The 24,239-nt window shown below is 37.4% G+C and overlaps 2 protein-coding genes across 5 annotated transcripts in view; both read left to right on the top strand.

Annotated features, from left to right (window-relative positions):
* Positions 1–14,250, top strand: part of nckap1 (NCK-associated protein 1) — a 67,058-nt gene extending 52,808 nt beyond the window's left edge. For all 4 annotated transcript variants that reach the window (XM_073854685.1, XM_073854686.1, XM_073854687.1 and 1 more), the window contains 5 exons: positions 486–579; positions 6,770–6,886; positions 7,048–7,157; positions 7,473–7,562; positions 13,315–14,250. In XM_073854685.1, coding sequence (XP_073710786.1) covers positions 486–579; positions 6,770–6,886; positions 7,048–7,157; positions 7,473–7,562; positions 13,315–13,431 — 528 coding nt within the window. In that variant the 3' untranslated portion in view covers positions 13,432–14,250. The remainder of the gene's footprint in view (positions 1–485; positions 580–6,769; positions 6,887–7,047; positions 7,158–7,472; positions 7,563–13,314) is intronic.
* A 1,503-nt stretch (positions 14,251–15,753) lies between these two features.
* On the top strand, positions 15,754–21,601 carry frzb (frizzled related protein). The gene is made up of 7 exons (XM_055215964.2): positions 15,754–16,658; positions 16,866–16,901; positions 17,016–17,072; positions 17,157–17,222; positions 17,383–17,587; positions 17,664–17,727; positions 20,733–21,601. The coding sequence occupies exons 1-7, from the start codon at positions 16,202–16,204 to the stop codon at positions 20,790–20,792; spliced, it is 945 nt and encodes a 314-aa protein (XP_055071939.2). The 5' UTR covers positions 15,754–16,201; the 3' UTR covers positions 20,793–21,601.
* Positions 21,602–24,239: the final 2,638 nt, after the last annotated feature.

Below are 24,239 nucleotides of genomic sequence, written 5' to 3' on the forward strand. Positions count from 1 at the left end.
AGAAGCTTGATGCTTTCGGGAGAACAAGCAACAGCCGGCATTTTTCCTTCGCCTCTCACGTAAATTATTAAATTTTTAATGGTTTCTTCTCCGCCACAGAAAACCGCCACAGGTTTATCAAAGTATTATTTTGTTTTTGTTTGTTTGTTGATCACGAATCACAAAGTAGATGAGGAAAACTAGGATTCAGTGTGTATTCAAAGCGCCGCCATTAATGTTTACAATGTGTTTAATGGGGTGATGTGATTGGTAAAGCGGATTTATTACATTCTTTAGAGAAGGAGGACTGGCGTTTTTTGCAGTTTGGAATAAATAGAGAAAAGATGACAGAATAACACAGCGGATATCGAATTTGCGTAAAATTAAGAATTTATTTTTGAATACTAACCTGATGCAATACTGAGTTTATCGCGTTTTGGAACTTTTCATCTATATACTAGATACTGTATCTTTGGACCTGAAACAAAAACTACTTCCTTTCTCAGGTCGCCATGAACGTGTACGAGCTGTCTTCTGCCGCAGGGCTGCCCTGTGAGATTGACCCTGCTCTTGTAGTGGCCCTTTCTTCTCAGAAGTCTGGTAAGTTGTTTTAGATAGCATTTGGTAAATTTCAGCATTAAAGGGCATTCACACTAGACTTTGGGCATGGACATATTTTTCTGACGTTGCTTCAAATATGGGCGTTGACGCTTCGTCCATCTTTGCTTTTCAGTAAAGAGAAAGGTCTTTACTTATCAGTAAAGAGAAAGGTCACGCTTGCGACGTACTGTTTTTCTATGGGTGTTACGTGTCTTCATGTGATACGAATTTGCAGGTCAGAGTTCACCAGACTTAAACTTTGTTATGCAGCGAAATGGTTCTGGCTAGAGGGAATACAGCTGCAGCCTAATTCCTGTGAAAAGTTGGGTTTAGACTTGGGTCTGGTGTAGGATTAGGATGAAAAACTGTGATTCTGGCTAGATAAGATACAGCTATGGCCCAAATCCAGTGAAATGTTGGGTTAAGGGTTAGGTTTGGGGGTAGGATTAGGATGAAAGACAGCAGTTCTGGCTAGACTAGATACAGCTATGGCCTAAATCCAGTGAAATGTTGGGTTTTTAGGTCTGGGATTAGGATGAAAAACAGCAGTTCTGTCTAGATAGGATAATCCAATGAAATGTTGGGTTTAGTGTTAGGTTGGGGGGGGGTAGGATTATGATAAAAAAACAGCTGTTCTGGCTATATAGGATAAATCCCATGAAATGTTGGGTTTAGACTTGGGTCTGGGGTAGGATTAGGATGATAAACAGCAGTTCTGGCTAGATAGGATACAGCTATGGTCTAAATCCAGTGAAATTTTGGGTTTAGGCTTAGGTTTGGGGGTAGGATTATGATGATAAACAGCAGTTCTGGCTATATAGGATAAATCCCATGAAATGTTGGGTTTAGACTTGGGTCTGGGGTAGGATTATGATGATAAACAGCAGTTCTGGCTAGATAGGATACAGCTAAGGCCTAAATCCAGTGAAATGTTGGGTTTAGGTTAGGGTTAGGTTTGGGGGTAAGATTTAGGATGAAAAACAGAAGTTCTGGCTATATAGGATAAATCCCATTAAATGTTGGGTTTAGACTTGGGTCTGGGGTAGGATTAGGATGATAAACAGCAGTTCTGGCAAGATAGGATACAGCTATGGTCTAAATCCAGTGAAATTTTGGGTTTAGGCTTAGGTTTGGGGGTAGGATTATGATGATAAACAGCAGTTCTGGCTATATAGGATAAATCCCATGAAATGTTGGGTTTAGACTTGGGTCTGGGGTAGGATGATAAACAGCAGTTCTCGCTAGATAGGATACAGCTACAGCCTAAATCCAGTGAAATGTTGATTTTAGGGTTAGGTTTGGGGGTAGGATTAGGATGAAAATCAGCAGTTCTGGCTAGATAGGATAAATCCCATGAAATGTTGGGTTTTAGACTTTGGTCTGGGGTAGGATTAGGATGATCAACAGCAGTTCTCGCTAGATAGGATACAGCTACGGCCTAAATCCAGTGAAATGTTGGGTTTAGGGTTAGGTTTGGAGGTAGGATTAGGATGAAAAACAGCAGTTCTGGCTATATAGGATAAATCCCATGAAATGTTGGGTTTAGACTTGGGTCTGGGGTAGGATGATAAACAGCAGTTCTCGCTAGATAGGATACAGCTACAGCCTAAATCCAGTGAAATGTTGGGTTTAGGCTTAGGTTTGGGGTAGGATTATGATGAAAAACAGCTGTTCTGGCTATAAAGGATAAATCCCATGAAATGTTGGGTTTAGACTTGGGTCTGGGGTAGGATTAGGATGATAAACAGCAGTTCTGGCTAGATAGGATACAGCTATGGTCTAAATCCAGTGAAATTTTGGGTTTAGGCTTAGGTTTGGGGGTAGGATTATGATGATAAACAGCAGTTCTGGCTATATAGGATAAATCCCATGAAATGTTGGGTTTAGACTTGGGTCTGGGGTAGGATGATAAACAGCAGTTCTCGCTAGATAGGATACAGCTACAGCCTAAATCCAGTGAAATGTTGATTTTAGGGTTAGGTTTGGGGGTTAGGATTAGGATGAAAAACAGCAGTTCTGGCTAGATAGGATAAATCCCATGAAATGTTGGGTTTAGACTTGGGCCTGGGGTAGGATGATAAACAGCAGTTCTCGCTAGATAGGATACAGCTACAGCCTAAATCCAGTAAAATGTTGATTTTAGGGTTAGGTTTGGGGGTAGGATTAGGATGAAAATCAGCAGTTCTGGCTATATAGGATAAATCCCATGAAATGTTGGGTTTAGACTTGGGTCTGGGGTAGGATGATAAACAGCAATTCTCGCTAGATAGGATACAGCTACAGCCTAAATCCAGTGAAATGTTGGGTTTAGGCTTAGGTTTGGGGTAGGATTATGATGAAAAACAGCTGTTCTGGCTATAAAGGATAAATCCCATGAAATGTTGGGTTTAGACTTGGGTCTGGGGTAGGATTAGGATGATAAACAGCAGTTCTGGCTAGATAGGATACAGCTATGGTCTAAATCCAGTGAAATTTTGGGTTTAGGCTTAGGTTTGGGGGTAGGATTATGATGATAAACAGCAGTTCTGGCTATATAGGATAAATCCCATGAAATGTTGGGTTTAGACTTGGGTCTGGGGTAGGATGATAAACAGCAGTTCTCGCTAGATAGGATACAGCTACAGCCTAAATCCAGTGAAATGTTGATTTTAGGGTTAGGTTTGGGGGTAGGATTAGGATGAAAATCAGCAGTTCTGGCTAGATAGGATAAATCCCATGAAATGTTGGGTTTAGACTTGGGTCTGGGGTAGGATGATAAACAGCAGTTCTCGCTAGATAGGATACAGCTACAGCCTAAATCCAGTAAAATGTTGATTTTAGGGTTAGGTTTGGGGGTAGGATTAGGATGGAAATCAGCAGTTCTGGCTAGATAGGATAAATCCAGTGAAATGTTCGGTTTAGGGTTAGGTTTGGGGGTAGGATTAGGATGAAAACCAGCAGTTCTGGCTAGATAGGATACAGCTACGGCCTACATCCAGTGAAATGTTGGGTTTAGGGTAGTGCTGCCGCGAATAGTCGACGTAGTCGACGTAATCGACGATGAAAATTTGTCGACGGCAATTTTTTTAGTCGAGGAGTCGCATATTTATTTTTTTCCGTCTCAAACGGCCCACTGTAATTCTGTCTCATGTCTCAAATGGCTCAATGTAATTCACCTCCACACCAGTCTGTGCGCTGTGTGCGCCCTGCTGGTTAATCTGCTACGCTATCATCTTTCTTCCCTCTCCCCCTGCCTTCACTGCTTTAATTTTGAAAAATTGGCGGTGGCAGGTGAGTCTATGGAATTATGAGTCCGAAAGCTTCCGAAGTATGAAAGTATTTTAAGCCAAGTTGTGATAAAAGAGTGGTCTGTTACACCGTGCCAAACGTCGCTGGCTTATCACGGGAGCACAACGACAATGCACGAGCATCTCAAACGAAAACACTCGGGAGTTATTGACGATACACCCACAGAGAATAGGACAACGTAAGTAACTGTTATATGATTATTAATGAAACGGCGAGCTAGTCAGTACTGTTTTATTAACTCTTTTGAGAAGTACAATGACTCTGTCTTTGGATGTTAAAGGCTATCAGTGTTTGCTCGTGATTCCGCCACGGAATCAACACTGGACGCAACAAATAGATTTTTCATGATTCCCATTTACATTTTTATTTTACTATTTTAAACGGCTCAATTCATTGTTGCGAATGTTCAGCGCGTCTCTCTCTCTCTCTCTCTCTCTCTCTCTCTCTATCACTCATGTTGCTTGCAGCGCCTCGACCGCGCGCGCCTCTCTCTTACGTGACAGTGAAAAGGTGGCAGTGTTTTTAATGTACTTTCTTTTGTGCGTAAACGTCAACATTCACAGATGTCTCTGACAAAGACGACTGATCGAGTTAACATGACTTGAAGAAAGATTAGCAGTAGTGTGAGTCTGTGTGCGAGTTTCTCCCTCCCTATGATGCTGTATGCCGTGTTCTGTAGTCTATGTAACAACAACAGTGTATTTTCTTATATTTCTGAATTTGCACCGAATTGTCTGCGCTATATCACTCGCATTTAAAATCAAGAAATGGCTCAAAACACAACAACAATTATGAGAAGAGCAACAGCAGTAAAGCTACAATGTAAATGTATGGTGATTTTTGCATATCTAAATCAGGATTTTAGCAGCAGTTAAAGGAACAGCTGGTTGGATAAAAAACGAGGTGATGGGTCATGTTTAGTCACTATTTTATAGGCTACAACAGAACAGATAATATGTAAAATAGCATTCAGTTGTGTTAAAATGCAATATAAGATCAAAGAGTAAAAGTGAAACATTTCATATTTCTATTAAGCATCTTCTTTGCACTGGAAGTTTTTATTATTATTTATATTGTTTACATTGTAATTTTTTATTTGGTAACATTTAAGTTATTCATATTGTTTATGACACTGGTGGGTTCAAAATAAAATGGACACAATGAAATAACAAACACTTGAGTTTTTTTTAAATAGTCGTTTAGAATAGTCGACTATTCGAAAAATTAGTCGAAAGATTAGTCGTTAGAAAATTAGTCGTTAGTGGCAGCACTAGTTTAGGGTTAGGTTTGGGGTAGGATTAGGATGAAAAACAGCAGTTCTGGCTAGAAAGGATACAGCTATGGCCTAAATCCAGTGAAAGGTTGGGTTTTTAGGTCTGGGATTAGAATTAGGATGAAAAACAGTAGTTCTGGCTATATAAGATACAGCTACAGCCTAAATCCAGTGAAATGTTGGGTTTAGTGTTATGTTTGGGGTTGGGATTAGGATGATAAATGGCGGTTCTGGCTAGATAGACTACAGCCCTGTCCTACATCCAGTGAAATATTGGGTTTTTAGGTCTGGCTGGAGGATAAGGACGAAAAAAGTGTTTTTGGCTAGATAGTATACAGCTACGGGCTAAATTCAGTGAAATGTTGGGTTTTTACGTCTGGGGGTAGGATTAGGATGAAAGCAGTGGTTTTGGCTAGATAGGATACAGCTACGGCCTAAATCCAATGAAATGTTGGGTTTAGGGTTAGGTTTGGGGGTAGAATTAGGATGAAAACAGCTGGTGAGATTTCATGAGATTTTAGCCGTAGCTGTATCTTTTCTAGCCACAACCCAGCACAATGCGAAATATCTTGCGTTTCTGGTCTGACGCATTTGCATGCATATGAATGGAAGTCAATGAAACGAAAAGTGTAGTGTGACTGCCCCTTCACTTGTCCACTTACACAGATGCATTTGTTAAATATCTGTTGGCATTGTGATTTTAATTGCTGTATTTTTGTCCAATCAGAGGACTATAAAATGTGTTACTAGATGTTCTTTCGATGATTCGAGTTGGCCCTTATAACAACATGCAGATATTTACAGAGTTTTTGTTTTAGATTCTCAAAGCGTTCACCGGCGTTTTCTGCAGAATAGGCATTTACCAAAATTTGATGGAGTATTTCAAAAAAAAGTATTTTTCCAGAAGGCACTTTGCGGCTTAAACGGCTTGACAGGCGCAGAACAATTTTATGCCAAATGATTTACCAGAAATCTCTGTATTACGACTTTGGAAGCATGCTTGCTCGCTCTAAAAAGGTTTGGTTGGCGTGTTGCGAAATAAACGGCATAGCATGGTTTATTTTAGATTAAATACCTGCAGCTTTAGGATACTCACGATCCCCTTTTAACCTATACTACTTTAAAATTTAAGGAGCTTCTAATTTGTGAATTTAGTAGTACCTTCCTCCAAATATCTGTTTGTGCAGTCGTCCGGTGTTTCCCATCAAACCTTTATCAGGTATCATAGCCTATTCAAAGACAAGCTGTGTGCACTTAAATAAATCTCATGCTTCATACTTCACGAACGGTTCTCCAAAACTGAGCAAAGTTTTCCGGTGAATGACTTTCACTTTCTCGGAGAAAGTCCTCCAGGGCCTCTTGGCGAGGTCTGATGTTTTTGTTTTATTCCCCTGATGCTCAAATGCAAACGTCTTCTGTTTACTATCTAAATAACCAGTCAACTCAAACTAGACTTAATTGAATCACTCCCAAATATTAATAACATAAATAACGAGTTAATTTCTGGACATACGCAAAGTTTTTCTTGGCTCTTCATGCACACTGTCCGGATTCAGATCTCTATAGCGTATTCACTGTATTACCGAGTGCAATGTTCAACATGAACTCAATTCACCGTGTTTGTAACAGAGAACATCAGCCCAGAGGAGGAGTACAAGATCGCCTGCTTGTTGATGGTGTTTGTGGCTGTTTCCATGCCGACCCTGGCCAGCAACGTGATGTCGCAGTACAGTCCCGCAATAGAAGGTACCAATTTCGCATTTCAGATGCACCCTGAACCGTAATGAGATCATATCTGCGCTCTTTGATCTGCGGCCCACTGGAACGAAGGAACCTTGTCCGGTGGGCCGCGTGCTTTATTGCGTATGACATTATCATGTGTTTGCTAACTCTATAAATCTTTTTAGGTCACTGCAACAACATCCACTGTCTAGCTAAAGCGATAAACCAGATTGCCGCTGCTCTCTTCACTATCCACAAGGGCAGCATAGAGGATCGCCTGAAAGAATTCCTCGCTGTAAGTTGGGTTGTCCTCATTTCTGTCTTGAAGCATCCCATATTTCCCGGACAGGGATAAGACTAGTCCTAGACAAAAAAAGTTTTAAGAGCTGTCCAAACTGAAAAAAACTAGCACTGACATATCTTTAAATAAATCAATACCATTAAGTTTTTAGTAAAGCATGTTTGGTAAAACTAGTTAATTTTCTAAATAAACTAAGGCAAAGTTCTTTCTTAAGCTAATCCCTGTCATTGAAACCTCCTCATAATGTATTTATCTAAGAGTAAATTTGAGTGATTTATCTTTTATTTCTCTGCTACTCTTCTTCCTTAGCTTGCCTCTTCCAGTCTGTTGAAGATCGGACAGGAGACGGATAAAACCACTACACGAAACCGGGAGTCTGTTTACTTGCTCCTGGACATGGTGAGTGTTCACTGCTTTTTCTTTGCTAAACATTTTTTGAAGTTGCAGTCTGTAACTTTTGCCTCTGTATTGCCACCTGTGTTGAAAACATAAAATTGCAAGTTACGTGCAAAGATATAATGTCCAAATTGCTGAGGTTTTTGTACTTGCTCACTAACTGATTTTTAGTAAAAAAAAAAGGATTGCAGCATACCCAATAAATGCAGGTGATTAACTCTTTCACCACCAGCGTTTTTAAAAAAAAGTTGCCAAACAGCGCCAGCGTTTTTCATGATTTTCACCAAAGTTTAATGCCTTCCAGAAAATGTTCTTCTTTAAATATATAAACATACAATATACCAAATGAAATAACAGACCCTCTGCTTTCAAACAAAAAAAAGTTTCATCCTACCTTCAGTGGTTCTTTTGTAATCAGCTTTTGAATATGGGTAGGTTTCTGCAAAAATACCACATTTTGAGCAAAAAGCTGAGATAATTCCATTTTTGTGACGGACTTTTCATAGAGATCCCATTCAGAGCGATCTTTAAAACAGACACGGACATGCAGCCCCTTGCCATAGGGCAATACTTCCGGGTTTAAAAAGTTGCGGAAGGCGCCACCTGGTGGATAATAGCGGTATTGGGGAAAGACGGAAAATCTCGTCAATGGCGGTGAAAGAGTTAAAGGATTAGTTAATTTTCTTAAAAAAAGAATCCAGATCATTTACTCCCCACTGTGTCATCAAAAATGTTGATGTCTTTTTTTGTTCAGTCGAGAAGAAATTGTTTTTTTTGAGCAAAACATTCCAGGATTTTTCTCATTTTAATTGACCCCAACACTTAAAGGAACAGTATGTAAGAAATGAATATCAATTAATCATAAAATGGCCCTGATATGTCACTAGACATTAAGAAATTATTTTCATTTCAAATACTTATATCACTGACAACAGTGGTCTGGACAGGATATTGTTATTTAAATAGTGGAGTTGCAGCCCTCAACTGATGTTAAAGGATAATTCCGGTATTTAACACTTTGAGTCTCATTTCTGGTTTGTTTTGGATGAACTACAGTGATGGACACAGAAATTTTGACAATGGGTCGTGTCTTGACTTTTCGACTCATTTAGAAGCGTCTCCCGACTGCCTCAGAATGGAAGTCAATGGCCATGCACAAACACGTCACCAAAACAACACTTAACGTTCACCTTCAAAACTGTACCACTCACCGAGTGGCCCGCGGTGTTCGCTGATGACTCAAAACAAATATATTGGCGCAATGTATGATTTCAATCCGTGTTATTAGCTATAGTGGAACTATTTTTTCAGATACCTCACAACCGCGTATATACTTCCGCTCTATATTTGAGTCTGAAGCATGAATGAACGTAGTCCAACAAACTGTAATAAAACGGTAGCATACTTTCAAAATCAAGTTTATTTAAAACACTTACACCATCCAATATGCTTTTTCATCAGCAGAACAATAAAGGAAGATATTTTGCAGAAACCCCAGTGCTCCGTCATGCAAGTCAACAGATCCGCACACTTTAAGAGCTAAAGCATATATATCCAATACAAAAGTAATCCCCCATAACTCCGTGTGACATATTGACGTCTTGTGAAGCAAATCAATCAGTTTTTGCAAGAAACTGAACGTTGTTTACAACATTATTAGCGTGAATGCCAAAGCAGGAAGCGCGTTTTCCGTTTGAGACGATCTCTTCCACTGGTGTGCGTTTGGTGGCTGTTGGCTATGGATGTTGGTCTCTCTGCGCCACCTATAGAGCGGGAGCGTGAAGCGCACTTCCTGCTTGGCAAAAGCTCTGCATTAACGCTGTAAAATATTTATATATATATTCGAATCTCGAAACTAAAAATCGAATGTCAACCCACGGAACTAATATTCTGGTCCAGCCCTACAAATATGGGAAAAATTTATTCTGAGAGAAACCGAGCGAAAAAACAACAACCACATGTAAACAGTCCCTTTTCTGTTTCCCGGCGGCGGAGTGATATATCAGCGAGCTAAGAGTCTTCCAGAGAAGTCAATGGAATTTTTACAAAATGCCAAATAAAACACGACAGAAACTGTATTTCGCTACACAACTTGTTTCTAATCATCAACGAACACCACGAACCACCCGGCGAGCAGCACAGTTCCGAAAATGAACGTTAAGTGTTGTTTTAATGACATGTTTGTGCATGGCCATTGACTTCCATTCTGAAGCAGTCAAGAGACGCTTCTAAACGAGTCAAAAACTCAAGACACGACCCATTGTCAAAATTTCTGTGTCCATCACTGTAGTTCATCCAAAACAAACCAGAAATGAGACTCAAAGTGTTAAATACCGGAATTATCCTTTAATGTTGTCATGTTGTGTATTGGCCACAAGTTTTTTGATTGCAGTACCAGTTTTGGCCACAATCCTACATACTGTTCCTTTAACAGTTTTAATGCAGTTTAAAATTGCAGTTTCAAAGGACTCTGAACGATCTCAAACGAGACAAAATTATCTAGCGAAACGATTGTCATTTTTGGCAAGAAAAATAAAAAATATGCACTTAAGCCACAACTTCTCATCTTCCTCCGGTTGTGTGACGCGCCAACGCAACCTGTGATTATGGTGTGGATGAATTTTCATTTTTGGGTGAACTATCCCTTTACCATAATTTAAAGGGGACATATCATGAAAATCTGTCTTTTTTCGTGTTTAAGTGCTATAATTGGGTCCTTTGTGCTTGTATCAACCTAGAAAATATGAAAAAGATCAACCCAGTAACTTAGTTTTGGTAAACCATTCTCTGCAAGCATGTAAAAAAATAGGTAATTGAAATTTTGCTCCCCTTGTGATGTCAGAAGTAGGGGTGGCACGGTTCATGAAAAAAGCCGAACCGTTCGGTTCGGAGCGTGTGTGCGTCTCACGGTTCGACGGTTCATGGCATGCGCAATGTAGCCTCGTGCCCTGTATGTGACCTCAGATAGCGTGATTCCCATTCGCGAATCGCCCGAAAGAAGAGGTGACTGATGTGAAGAGTGAGTGCTGCAGGTCATGTTACGTGTAGAAATGGCAAGTGGGAAGGAAGTCTGCACGGAGTTGGAGGATGCGCCAGCGTCATATAAGTTTGGTGTGTGGAAACATTTTTATTTCATGTTACCTATAATAATAGCAGAAATAAAACAATAGATAGAACTGCAGTCTATGGGTTGAATGTGTTCAAACAACCACAGGAGACTGACTTCTCTCTGCCCATTTATCTCATGGTACTGAACGTCTTTTCTGACTTCTGCCACGAAAACACGGTGAACGTGCACTATTTTTAGCCAAACAAAAGCGATTGATTTCCGCGTAGTTTAATTTTGCTAGCGTGTGAAAGTTGCGCGATCTTATTTCATAAATTGCCCCTCAAAGTAATCAGGACAGAAGTGGTCAAAAGTGGACAAAAGAGACGAATTTAAATATTACAGGTGTAAACGCTATGTTTCTCTCTCGTCCACATATACTCTCTGCAGTATTTAAGCAGCATCTCTGTGATAAATCTTTGAGCTGAAGTTGGCAGTTTGATAAATGCAAGTTATCTTTGTGTGCTAAAAAGGCACATAAGTTCATTTAGATGGAAATACACATTTTCTTTTTTTTTGCCAAATAAATGTAAAGCATGCTGAAATCATCAATGTCTTCCCTTTTGCTGTATCAAAATCTCACCTGGCTTTCTTCAGAGATAGTCCCAATAATGTGCTTAAAGTCAAATTCAGTTTGTGCATGATATAACTTTTTTTAATACTGTATCCTAAATTATGGATAATTAATACATTAATAAGATAATACATTCTGGAGTGTTAAAGGTGCAGTGTGTAATTTTTAGAAGGATCTCTTGACAGAAATGCAAAATAATATACAAAACCTAATTATCAGGGGTGTATAAAGACCTTTCATAATGAGCCGTTATGTGTTTATTGCCTTAGAATGAGACGCTTTATCTACGAACACAGAGGGTCCCCTTACATGGAAGCCTCCATTTTGTGCAGCCATGTTTCTACAAAAGCCCTTAACAGACAATTTTTTTTACCAAGTTGTCTCCAACGATGACATGTTTGTCCGGCAGCTACTGTAGCTTCTCTATGTGTTTCAAAAGCAAGGTGAGCAGTGGACTGAGATGTTGGTTGCAATTCACAACCTCACCACTAGATGCCGCTAAAATTTACACACTGCACCTTCAAAAATTAATAGAAAAAAATAACAACAAGAACCGTACAGAACCGGGACCATAAAACCGTGATACGAACCGAACCGAGGGTTTTGTGAACCGTGCCACCCCTAGTCAGAAGGGGATAATACCACCCCTTAATCTGCACTATCCAACCACAGCACTGCCATTTAGTGGAGAATTAGGTCAAAAAGAGAACAAAAAAGGCATTTTCCAATTTTGGGGCATTTTCAAACTGAAATAGGTGTTGGCTGTTCAGGGCTTCCATACTTTTTTGATTGGATGGTTAAAAACGCCTAATCACAGTTTGAAAATGCCCCAAAATTGGGAAACCCCCCCTTTTTTGTTCCACAGAGATCTATACTTCATTTAGTGCAGAGATCAGCTAATTTGCATTTTAAAGGACACACCCAAAAACAGCTAATTTTTGCTCACACCTACAAAATGGCAATTTTAACATGTTATAATAAATGATCTGTGGGGTATTTTGAGCTTAAAGGAATATTCCAATTTCTTAAAAGAAAAATCCAGATAATTTACTCACCACCATGTCATCCAGAATGTTGATGTCTTTCTTTGTTCAGTCGAGAAGAGGTTGTGTTTTTTGAGGGGAACATTGCAGGATTTTTCTCATTTTGATGGACTTTAATAGAGCCCAACATTTAATACTTAACTCAAAACTTAACAGTTTTGTTGAACGGAGTTTCAAAGGTCTATAAACGATCCCAAACGAGGCATAAGGGTCTTATCTAGCAAAACGATTGTCATTTGTGACAAGAAAAATAAAAAATATGCTCTTTTAAACCACAACTTTTCGTCTAGGTCCAGTCCAGCGCAACCTAACGTAAATGCGTAGTGATGTAGGGAGGTCACGTGTTACATATATAAAACGCACATTTGCAGACCATTTCAAACAATAAACTGACACAACGACATTAATTAGTATCAGTTGACATACAACAACGTAGGACCGCTCCTCTTTCAACACATTTGTAAACACTGGGGTGGAGTTTCGCGTTCGTCTTCTGTGACCTCTTGACGTCATGACGTATTGCGTGAGGTCACCTGGCGCATCACGACCACATCTAGATGAGAAGTTGTTTAAAAGTGGATATTTTGTATTTTTCTTGTCAAAAATGACAATCGTTTCACTAGATAAGACCCTTATGCCTTGTTTGGGATCATTTATAGTCATTTGAAACTACATTGAAAAAAACTGTTAAGTATTAAATGTTGGGCTCTATTAAAGTCCATTAAAATGAGAAAAATCCTGCAGTGTTTTCCTCAAAAAGCGTGGTTTCTTCTCGACTGAGCAAAGAGGGACATCGGCATTTTGGATGACATGGTGGTGAGTAAATTATCTGGATTTTTCTTTTGAGAAAATGGAATATTCCTTTAAACTTTACATGTGTACTCTGGGGACACCAAAGATTTATTTGACATCTTAATGTCTTGTGAAATGTTCCCTTTAAAGTGAGAAGTGTTTCCATGTCAGACGTAGCAAAGTGTCTTAAAATATCACCCTGAGATCCATCTTTAAATTCGTTGTTTTTGTCTGTACTAGATCGTTCAAGAATCACCATTCCTCACCATGGACCTCTTGGAGTCCTGCTTCCCATACGTCCTGCTCCGGAACGCCTACCACGCTGTGTACAAGCAGTCCGTGTCCTCTTCCGCATAAGAGAGTACCTGTGCGTAAGCGCTCCGAGGGCCGGATACTACAGCTCTTATTCCATATTCCTTTCTAGGATACTACAATTTTATTGTCTTACCAGTGCAAGACTTTTTATGGGATCAAATCTTTTATGACACTGAATAATGAGGGGATAAAAGTTTATTCACTACTTACACTAAATGAGTTCGATCCCAGGGACTAGGACACTAAATATCATTTTGACCATTTTTTTTGGTTTGTTTTCATTTGCAATGGTTAAACATGGAAACATAAACTAGTTAATTGTGTGTGTTGGGATGTCGGGGGGAGGGCATGGGTGGATTATAAAAACTTTACATCATGCTAAATGCTTGTTAAGATGACAGATGCCTCTATGAAACAGTGATTCTTCTTTTTTTGATGTTGTTCTTCTAGATCTAATATGTGTGGGTTACTGCGTGCTTTTTCTCTCTCTCTCACTTCCTGTGAATTTGCATTTATTTTTTGTTAATCTCTTGTGTTCGTTTGACATATTTGCCAAATTAATGGATATAACAGCATCTCATTTGGATGGAAACGGCCGAATTGTGCATAACTACATGTTATAAAAGCAACCCAGTGTTGTTTGTACAAAGCATAGTATAATTTTTTAACTAACTTTCATGATGCCTTGTGGCATCGACTCTCCATTGTATCTGTCTGTGAGCTGTAATAAACATTCGTACATATTTATTGAATGTTTATCAGTTGTTTTACCCTCCTCTCCCTTAACCAGTTTTATATGTTTTCAATTTTTGGAAATGACAATGTATCTTCCATAACATGAATAAACATCAGGTCATATGAGGTTCGACTGGTGTACTTTAATGTTGTTATCCATTCTTTACATAACATCAGGGTTACATGGCCTGGGGAAGATATGGAAATCATTGACATTTCTACATGTAAGAATTTCAACTTTAAGTCTAGTCTCTACACTGCACAAAAAAATTATTTTCAAGAAAAATTCTTAGTATTTTTGTCTTGTTTTTAGTAAAAAATATTAAAAAATTCTTAAATTAAAATGCTTTTTCTTGATGAGCAAAATGACCCCCAAAAATAAGTGTAGTTTTTAGAACAAAAATATCAAATTTAAGTGATTTTGTGCATAAAACAGGCAAAAAATCTGCCAATGGGCTAAGCAAAAAAATCTTGAAAATTTTTCTTAAACACTAAATTCAAGAAAAATTTGCTTACCACATTGGCAGATTTTTTTGCTTGTTTTATGCACAAAATCACTTTAATTTGTCTTGTCTTGTTTTTAGCAAAAATATCTAAAAATTCTAAAATTAAGATGCTTTTCCTTGATGAGCAAAACGACCCAAGAAAATAAGTCTAGTTTTTAGACCAAAAATATTAAATTTAAGTGATTTTGTGCATAAAACAAGCCAAAACATCTGCCAATGGGCTAAGCAAAAAAAAAAATCTTGAACATTTTTCTTAAACACTAAATTCAAGAAAGATTTGCTTACCCCATTGGCAGATGTTTTGGCTTGTTTTATGCACAAAATCACTTAAATTTGATATTTTTCGTCTTAAAACTAGACTTATTTTCTTGGGTCGTTTTGCTCATTAAGAAAAAGCATTTTAATTTAAGAATTTTTAGATATTTTTACTGAAAACAAGACAAAAATATTTTTTGCAGTGTAAATCTAAAATCAAACTAATTTACAAACAACTGAAGGTTATGAAGTCATTGGTCATGTGTTGGGTTGCATGTGTGATATTTCATGATGTATTTTGCATAAATATGAAATATGAGGTCTTAAAAACAGTCTTCTCTCTTCTTTGTAAAAGCTGATATCCACAGTATTTAAACGTGCTTACCTAAATCTAAACACATCCAAAATTTGTGCAAAATCATATCTCTTTAAGTGACATGCATTTTGTGTCATACATGGCATCGTGCATAGTCAGCTCTAAGTAAAATAATACACAGTTGTTTACCAAATTAATGATTTTGCAAGAACAAATGAATGATTAAAGGCTGGTTTCAGTTGGGTTTTGGTATTTCCCAAAGACCTTTGATCTTAAAGCTTGCCTTTTTAACTGATTTATCAATTGCAATAATCATGTAAATAACAATCAGCTTCACCAAACACGTACCTGCGTAATACGCATTAGAGACGCATAAATTACGTATTAGTTTAACCACATTTCTAGTCCCCAAATCAACACAGACAGCTGATAAAAGCGTCATTAAATTAACACTCCCTTATGTCCACAGCACTATGCATGTATATCAAAACACGTAATCAGACAGGGCTTTGTCTTAAGTCATTTATGACAGCAGTAAGTCAACAGTCTGCGTGTTTGATAGCGCAACAGGAGACGGGAGTGATGAAGGAGGTGGGCAGGGGGATATAAAGCAGCAGATCCCGCTGGTTTATGTCCACTGCCCACCTCCACCGCCTTTTCTTTCTCCTCCTCTCCGTCTACTCCAGCTTCCTCGAGCCACTTTCTTTCAGCTAGACCTGGACTGGACTTCACGTACCCAACGCGCTCCTGAAGTAACCCAGCGGCGACTTTTGCGCGTCACGATTTGCCATTTTGCTCCTCAATTTCAGCGAGAATTTATAAAGAGGAGCTCTTTTTTGCTTTCTGTTTGATTTATGCAAGACTTCAATATGGTGAAGTTAGTTTGAAGAGCTTCTTTTTGGGGGACCAAGACTTTTAGACCTCACTTCAGCCTTTGCGCACGAGTCTGGAAAATCTCAATGGTGAATTACAAATAGCTTGTTTCGTGGTTTATTAAAAGATGTTTTCCTACGAAATGTTCATCTGCGTCCTGGCCATCGCGTGTCTCCTGGAGATCCCCAGAGGCACCACGGCGGCGGCCTGCGAGCCCATCCGCATCCCCATGTGCAAAACGATGCCGTGGAACATGACCAAAATGCCTAACCATCTCCATCACAGCACCCAGGCCAACGCCGTGCTCGCCATCGAGCAGTTCGAGGGGCTTTTGAGCACCCAGTGCAGTCCGGACCTGCTGTTCTTCCTGTGCGCCATGTATGCGCCCATATGCACCATCGACTTTCAGCACGACCCCATCAAGCCGTGCAAGTCGGTGTGCGAACGCGCAAAGTGCGGCTGTGAGCCGATCATGAAGAAATACAACCATACGTGGCCGGAGAGCCTGGCATGCGAGGAGCTGCCCGTGTATGACAGAGGAGTCTGCATCTCACCTGAAGCTATAGTCAAAGCTGAGGGACCAGGTTATTCATTTTTATGATTTTAAAAATAACAACAATTTTATGCTATTGCTTATACATAAGTAGTGAATCTAGGTCGAATTGGACATCTTTTCTAATTAAAATATTGTGTTTAATATTGGCAACATTGAAAGTTCGTGATTTATAATAATTTAATTAATTTTAAATTTTTATTGTCATTATTCTGCAATTTTATTTTTTCTCCTAAAGATAATCCTTATCAAGACCCTACAAAATGCAACCCTGGTGAGATATTCTTAATTCTTATTTTTACTTTTTTTATTAAAAAGTTGAAACATGGTCATTTAATTGAGACCTCAAATGGATGAAACATTAATCTGAGTTTTGGTTCTCATACAGAGGGAAACCCAGACTTTCCCATGGATTCCCATAATGTGAATTGTAAAGGACCTAATGGTACACTGTTTTTGTCTGGTTTATATTCTTTGGACTTTAGCGCAACCTAAAAATGTCTAAAAGTAACTCAAATTTACTTTTCAGATCGTTGTAAATGCAAGTCTGTGAAACTTACCCAAAAGACTTACGAAAAGAACAATTACAATTACGGTAAGTCCTGAATGATATTGTGCAACTACCTTGTGTGAAACATATTGTAAGTTTGTTTGCTTAATATTCCTCTTTATTCCTAAATATAAAAAACCCTAAAGGTTTGTTTTGTAATGATGACAGAACAACACAACACATGAAAGAAATCATTTCTTTGCAGTCATCCGAGCGAGGGTTAAAGAAATAAGGACTCGAAACCACGATCTGAGTGCCATCGTGGAGGTCAAAGACATTCTTAAATCTTCTCTGGTCAACATTCCTCGAGAGACAGTGACCCTTTATTATAACTCTGGGTGTCTGTGTCCTCCACTAACTGCCAATGAGGAATATATTATTATGGGTTATGAGAACGAGGAAAGGTCCAGGTAATGCCTGATTTAGTTTTAGATCATATTTATTCATTATATTTTTGTTCTTATTAGTGGTCCCTTTCGCCCACAGATTGCTGCTTATTGATGCATCTATTGCACAGAAGTGGAAGGACAAAATGGGCCGTAAAGTGAAGGTATGAAAACTATGAACCTCAGATCTGGACTGAGTGAAAATTTTTGCATTAGATTGATTATTCAACCATTGGGCATTTGCAAACAAATAAACTAGATATTTTCTAGATAAGTTAAACTTTTTAACTAACTAACCAACCTTTTTACTTTTATCTAAGTGCAATTTTAAGTGTAAAGTGCACTCATAAAAATAGAGGTGCTTCACAGCAATGCCATAGAAGTCCATTTTGGTTCCTTCAATGCTTTTAGGAGAATCGTTGCTTTCTTACATTTTAAAATCTTAAAAAAACATTTTTCACTACACTTTTCAGATGTTAAAGGTTTTTATGAAACCATTCAGCAAAAATAGTTATTCTATGGCATCGTGAGGCACCTTTGTTTTTAAAAGTGTATGGTATGACATCAGTTCCCCTTAAGTTTACACAGGTGCCCTAGCAGAGTAAGCACAGGTGCAGTTCATCACATTAACAGCAGACATGTTTATGCTTTAAATTCATTTAGTCTTTAAACAGTGCATGTTGTTTTTTATTTAGAACTAAGTTTAAACTCTTTTTTGTGAAGTTTGCTTTAAAATGTGCTTCCTTAGGTTAAAATTAATGGCATGTAAAATTATGACATGTTAAATGTCATTAAATACATCTTGGACCCAAAAATTGCTGTATTATGCAGCTGTTTGTCAGTAACTTACTGTAGATTTATATTTATCTAATTTATTGGCAACAGTTTGTTCAAAAAAAATATTAATATTAAACATTAACATTTGTCTTTACAGAATAAAATGATAAAAAACAGCCTTATGCAAAGCATTCTGGGAAACTGAAATTTTGGTTCCAGAGAAACACGTTGCATAATGCTGTACTTTTTATAGTTTTTCCTGTAAAGATAGTCTTGGTACTGTTTAAAGGGAACATATCATGAAAATCTGACATTAAACATGCATAATTAGGTTCCAAGTACTGATATCAACCTAGAAAATGTGATAAACATCAACCCAGTAACTGAGTTTTGGTAAACCATTATCTGCAAGCAAGTGAAAAAATAGGTCATTGAAATTTGGCTCCCCTTGTGATGTCAGAAGGGGATAATACAGCCCCTTAATCTGCACTATTTAACCACAGCACTGCCATTTAGTGCAGAGAAAGAGAGAAAATTATTTTAGTTTCACTTTAATTGAGTTTTAATTTCAACAAACCACCATCATGGTGATCAGTGTTTACGTTTCATCAACTCATTTGGATTTAAAAGGACACACCCCAAAATGGCACATTTTTAACATGCAATAATAAATTATTTATATGGTTTATGAAGCTAAAATTATGTACTCTGAGGACACCAAAGATTTATTTTACATCTTAAAGTCTTGTGAAATGTCCTTTTTAATGTTTATTTATCTTTTAACAAACTGTTGCCATTAAATAAATAAATTTAAATCTACACTGAAAAAATGATTCATTCAATTTACTCAATTTTTAAAGGTAAGTGGTTGCAAATCAATTTATTTAAGCTACATTTAAACAAAAGTTTTTTATTATTAAATTTTTCTAATTTGTTTAAATGTAGCTTTAATAAATTGATTGCAGCCACTTGCCTTGAAAAAGTTGAGTAAATTGAATGAATCTTTTTTTCAGTGTACTGTAAAGTTACTGGCAAGGTGCTGCAGTGGTATTGTGGTTTCTACAGGAATTTTTAACAATGCAGGGAATTGACCAAACAAAAATGTCATTTTAGAGCGTTTTTGTCCTGGACAAGGTTTAGATTCATCCAGGAATACACTGCAAAAAATGATTTTCAAGAAAAAAATTAGTAGTTTGTCTTGTTTTCAGGAAAAATATCTAAAATTTCTTAAATTAAGATGCTTTTTCTTGATGAGCAAAATGACCCAAGAAAATAAGTCAAGTTTTTAGACCAAAAATATAAAATGTAAGTGATTTTGTGTATAAAACAAGCAAAAACATCTGCCAATGGGAATTTTTCTTGAATTTGGTGTTTAAGAAAAATGTTCAAGATTCTTTGCTTACCTCATTGGCAGATTTTTTTGGCTTGTTTTATGCACAAAATCACTTAAATTTGATATTTTTGGTCTAAAAACTAGACTTATTTTTTGGATCGTTTTGCTCATCAAGAAAAAGCATCTTAATTTAAGAATTTTTAGATATTTTTACTGAAAACAAGACAAAAATATTAAGACATTTTTTTCTTAAAAATCTTTTTTTTTTTTTTGCAGTGTAGACCTTATGCAAAACATGAATTTTTAAACTTATGTTTGTCTTGTTTTCAGTAGAAGTATCTAGAAATTCTTGAATCGGGGTGTGTTTTCTAGAGGAGCGGAATTACCTAAGAGGGTGGGTCTGGTTTTTAGGCAAAAATATCAAATTTAATTGAAATTGTGCTTAAAACAAGCACAAATGTCTGGCAATGAGGTAAGAACATTTTTCTTGAATTAAGTGTTTAAGAAAAAAAGTTAACTTATTTTTAAGATTTTTTTATCACCCTTTTGGCAGATATTTTTGCTTGTTCACTTAAATTGTTTATTTTTTGTCTAAAAACCAGACTTATTTTCTTGGGTCATTTTGCTCATCAGGAAAATACATCTTGATTTAAGAATTTTTGGATGTTTCTACTGAAACCAAGACAAAAATACTAAGCAAGAAAGTCATTTTTTGCAGTGAAATTTTAATTCGTTTTTACAAACAAACCTTGCCAAAAACGTTCCTGGTGTGCATCTTGAGACACAACAATGGCACTAATATATGTTGATTTATGTCAGTAAGGTGTTTTTAAGTTAGGGGCAGCTCAAACATGCATTTTTGGCACTTGGATAGGCCCTGTCCGGGAAACCGCCCCTTCATGGTCCTCCTTGGGGAATAAGACACAGAATGAACTGCTGTCTCATGACTTTAACCTGCTGACATAGTCCAACACCCCATAGCCTGTTGAATAAGTGTATATAAATACGTAGAGAGAAGCCATCTGTGCCATTGACCTGACTGATGTTTTTGTGTGTCAGCGCTGGGAGCAGACCAGAACGAACCCAGGCAGGAGCAACACGAGACGAAGTCGCCAATAACTGCCCTCACGAGGAGGAGAAGAGCTTCACCAAACTGAAAAATTGCACTATTGTACTATTTTTGTTTATTTGGCCGAGACTACATTTTTAGTTTTCGCTTTGTTTAATAGTTGTTATATTCTCCACAACAAAATGTTGCCTTTGCACAAACAAAATGTTTCGTTTGACATTGCTGTGTATACATGCGTGGGTGTCGAGTGTCGGTCAGCCATCGCTGATCGCATCGTGATGGTATGAGGAAAGCATATGTTTATCTAGCGGCGTTGGGGAGCGTGGTCAAGATGCCCGCGTGCTTCGACGTGACGCAGTGCAGACGCGCGTGCAAAGGAAACAAGCACGCTCTCATTACAAACTGCAGCTGCGGTGAATTTACCCCTCTGGAGGATTAAACATTTTTCGAACGAACAACAATGAACAGCTTGAGGGAAAAAAATCCTCTGGCAGAAATTACATCCAAGATTAGGAACCTAACATTATCATGGACGATGAAAACAAGCTGTCAGGCTTTCCGAAGAAGGACGTTCGTTTAAAACCAAAATACATGCATTTCATGATATTTCTATCATTCTGTTCTCTCATACATTATATATGCTTCATCTTCGTTAAAAAACAGCTTTTTTTAGTACAAATATCTGCAATGGTTTCACTTTACACATTTGTAGGCCTCAGTTTCCAGCCTTTATTAAATACACCTAACCGATGGCATGACCATGTTACTGTATGTGTTTGTATGCATTGTAAATGACACTTTGTCTTTCCAGACAAACAAGACAACTGTATTTCGGTTTCAGTAAAGATGTTTACCCTTATTCGACTCGGTGTGCGTCTGTCAATAGGGGCTGAAAGCTAACATGGAGCTGGTCCAAACTAACAGTTTTGTGCATTCCTGCTTTTGGGAAAGAGAGACGGTCTCTGTTTATGCTTCTCAATGCTGTAAGTCAGCACTACAGTAATCTACAGTAATAGAGCTGCTTCTCGTAAACAACCTGCTGCTGGGAGTTTCGGCAGTGACAGCTGCTGACCTCGCGTACCCAATTATATACAGGCCTGTAACAGTGCACATATTTATATCCACAAATATACACTCTAAAAAATTTGCTGTAATTTTGCAGCTGGTTGCCAGTAACTTACTGTAGAAGATAAAGTCAAAAAATGTTTAATGTTCATTTAACTTTGAACAAAATGTTGCCTGTAAATAACATAAATGTAAAATCTACAGTAAGTTACTGGCAGCTAGTTGCCAGTAATACCCATTAATACTGTAATTTCTACAGACATTTTTTACAGTGTAAGATCAATTTAGTGTAAGTTGAGGATAATTTTGGTAAAAATAAACTTTTAGTAAAATTGTCTTAAGAACAGGGTTCCCACAGGTCCTTGAAATCCTCGAAAGTTTGTGAATCTGGGAAAAAAATTAAAGCCCCTGGGAAGTTTTTGAAAACATACATACATAGATACAGGTCATTGAAAGTGCATCTATTTTGTGCAAGAAATTTTCTAGGGAAAAAAACATATTATTCCCTGTGTAGTGTAGGATAACAAAATAAAAATTCCAGACTTTTTAAGCACACATGCTAAACTGTTCGCTTTAAATGCTTATATCTTCTGTATGTGAATGTTGATTCATACCAAAATGCTTTTTTGCATAGTTGTGTTTGACACATGAAAACATATCAGGTTACGTATGTAACTGTTGTTCCCTGAGAAGGGAACGAGACACTGCGTCTCCCTTGCCATACTTCCTGCATCCCTGTAACGCGTCTTTGGCAATATTTCAGATAGCAATATACTTCCTGGCTCCCACGTCACCCTGTCTTTGTCGTTAAGCCTTACCATTGGTTGAATTTGATATACAAATTCAGACGCACTTGGAGGCGTCCCCAAAGTGTCACCGCAGTGACGCAGCACGAGTTCCCTCGAAAGGGAACTGTAACAATGTATCTTAAAAGGTAACACGATGTAACCTTGCTCTCACTTAAAATTCCAGGGTATTGGACCTGGAAAGTCCTTGAAAGGTCCTTGAATATGAAGTTAACTAAGGTGTGAGAACCCTGAATCAAAGATATTGAGTCATATAATTGCCTGTGGTACTATCTATGATATTTCTGGAACTATCAAGCGTCATGTTAACAAGGTTTTATACCAAAAAATATTTTGCACTTACATTTTTAAGTTTAAGTCTTTCCCCGATTGACGAGTTATCTCATCAATTAAAATAAAACATTTGCATAAAAACGTGTTCCTGATGAATTTTTATGTTAAACCGCAATACCGTGATTATCCACTATAGATGCACTTACCCAATTTATGAAAAAACTGAAGCCCAAAAGTTATTTACTAATTTTAAACTCTGTGTATGTTTTGGTAATCATTCTGAATCTGATCTCTAACAAAATTCATTCACAAAAATGCAATTATTTAAGCTTTTTGCTATTTTTTTTTCATTTTTAAAGACAAATACCCATATTTAATAGTTTATAAGCAGAGAAAAAAATAGATTTATAGACATTTTTTCCCGTTTAGTTTGTTTGTTTGTTTATTGTTTGTTTGAAAGCAGAGGGTCTGTTCTTTCATTTGATATATTTGTATGTTTTATATTTTTAGAAGAAAATTTTCCTGGAAGACATTTTGTGAAAATCACAAAAAATGCATGCGGGCAACTTTTCAAAAAATAGCTGGCGAGGAATGAGTTAATCAACTAGGATTTACAAGTCATTTCAACTATCTTCACAAGTGATGAGTTGCTGTAACTTATTAAAAAAAGTTGAAATTAGGTATGTCAACTTTATTTTATACGTTACAGCATCTCATAATTTCACTGTACAACAATTGACTGCGTTATTATTAACTGTTATGCAACTATTAGCCAGAACTTTATGTAGATCTAAATTGATGTTATTTACTGAAAACCGTTTGTTTAAAATTAAATGATCATTAAACATGAACACGTTTTTGTCTTTACAGAATAAAACGAACTAAAATAACAGCCTCATGCAAAGCATTCTGGGACCCAGAAATTCTCATCAACCTTTTTTCTTCAGATTTTGGTTCCCAGAATGCTTTGCATGAGGCTGTTATTTCAGTTTTATTCTGTTAAGATAAAGACTTGTTAATGTTTAATGTTTATTCAACTTTGAACAAAGTACTGCTGTCAGTAAATAACATCAATTTAAATCTACAGTAAGTTACTGGCAAACAGCTGCCAGTAATACTGTAATTTCTACAGAAATTTTTAAGAGTAAATACAGCTGAAATTACTTGTAAATCCTAAACATTTAAGTGCAAAAATTTTTTACAGTGTACTTTAATACTATATTGCAATAAGAGATGGACAGTTATTATCATCCGATAATGGGTATCAGTTGATAAAAGCATGTTTTCACACTCTGCTATCGGCAGATAGTTTAAAAACAGCGAATAGTCATGGACGATATATCCTGTCAATCA

The sequence above is a fragment of the Misgurnus anguillicaudatus genome, chromosome 17, assembly GCF_027580225.2.
Source record: "Misgurnus anguillicaudatus chromosome 17, ASM2758022v2, whole genome shotgun sequence".
Classification (NCBI taxonomy): Eukaryota; Metazoa; Chordata; class Actinopteri; order Cypriniformes; family Cobitidae; genus Misgurnus; species Misgurnus anguillicaudatus.

Coding starts and splice junctions, on each gene's coding strand:
- frzb (XM_055215964.2), top strand. CDS start 16,202: ATGTTTTCCTACGAAATGTTCATCTGCGTCCTGGCCATCGCGTGTCTC. Junction 16,902..17,015: donor CCCTACAAAATGCAACCCTG/GTGAGATATTCT, acceptor GTTCTCATACAG/AGGGAAACCCAGACTTTCCC. Junction 17,223..17,382: donor AAAGAACAATTACAATTACG/GTAAGTCCTGAA, acceptor ATTTCTTTGCAG/TCATCCGAGCGAGGGTTAAA.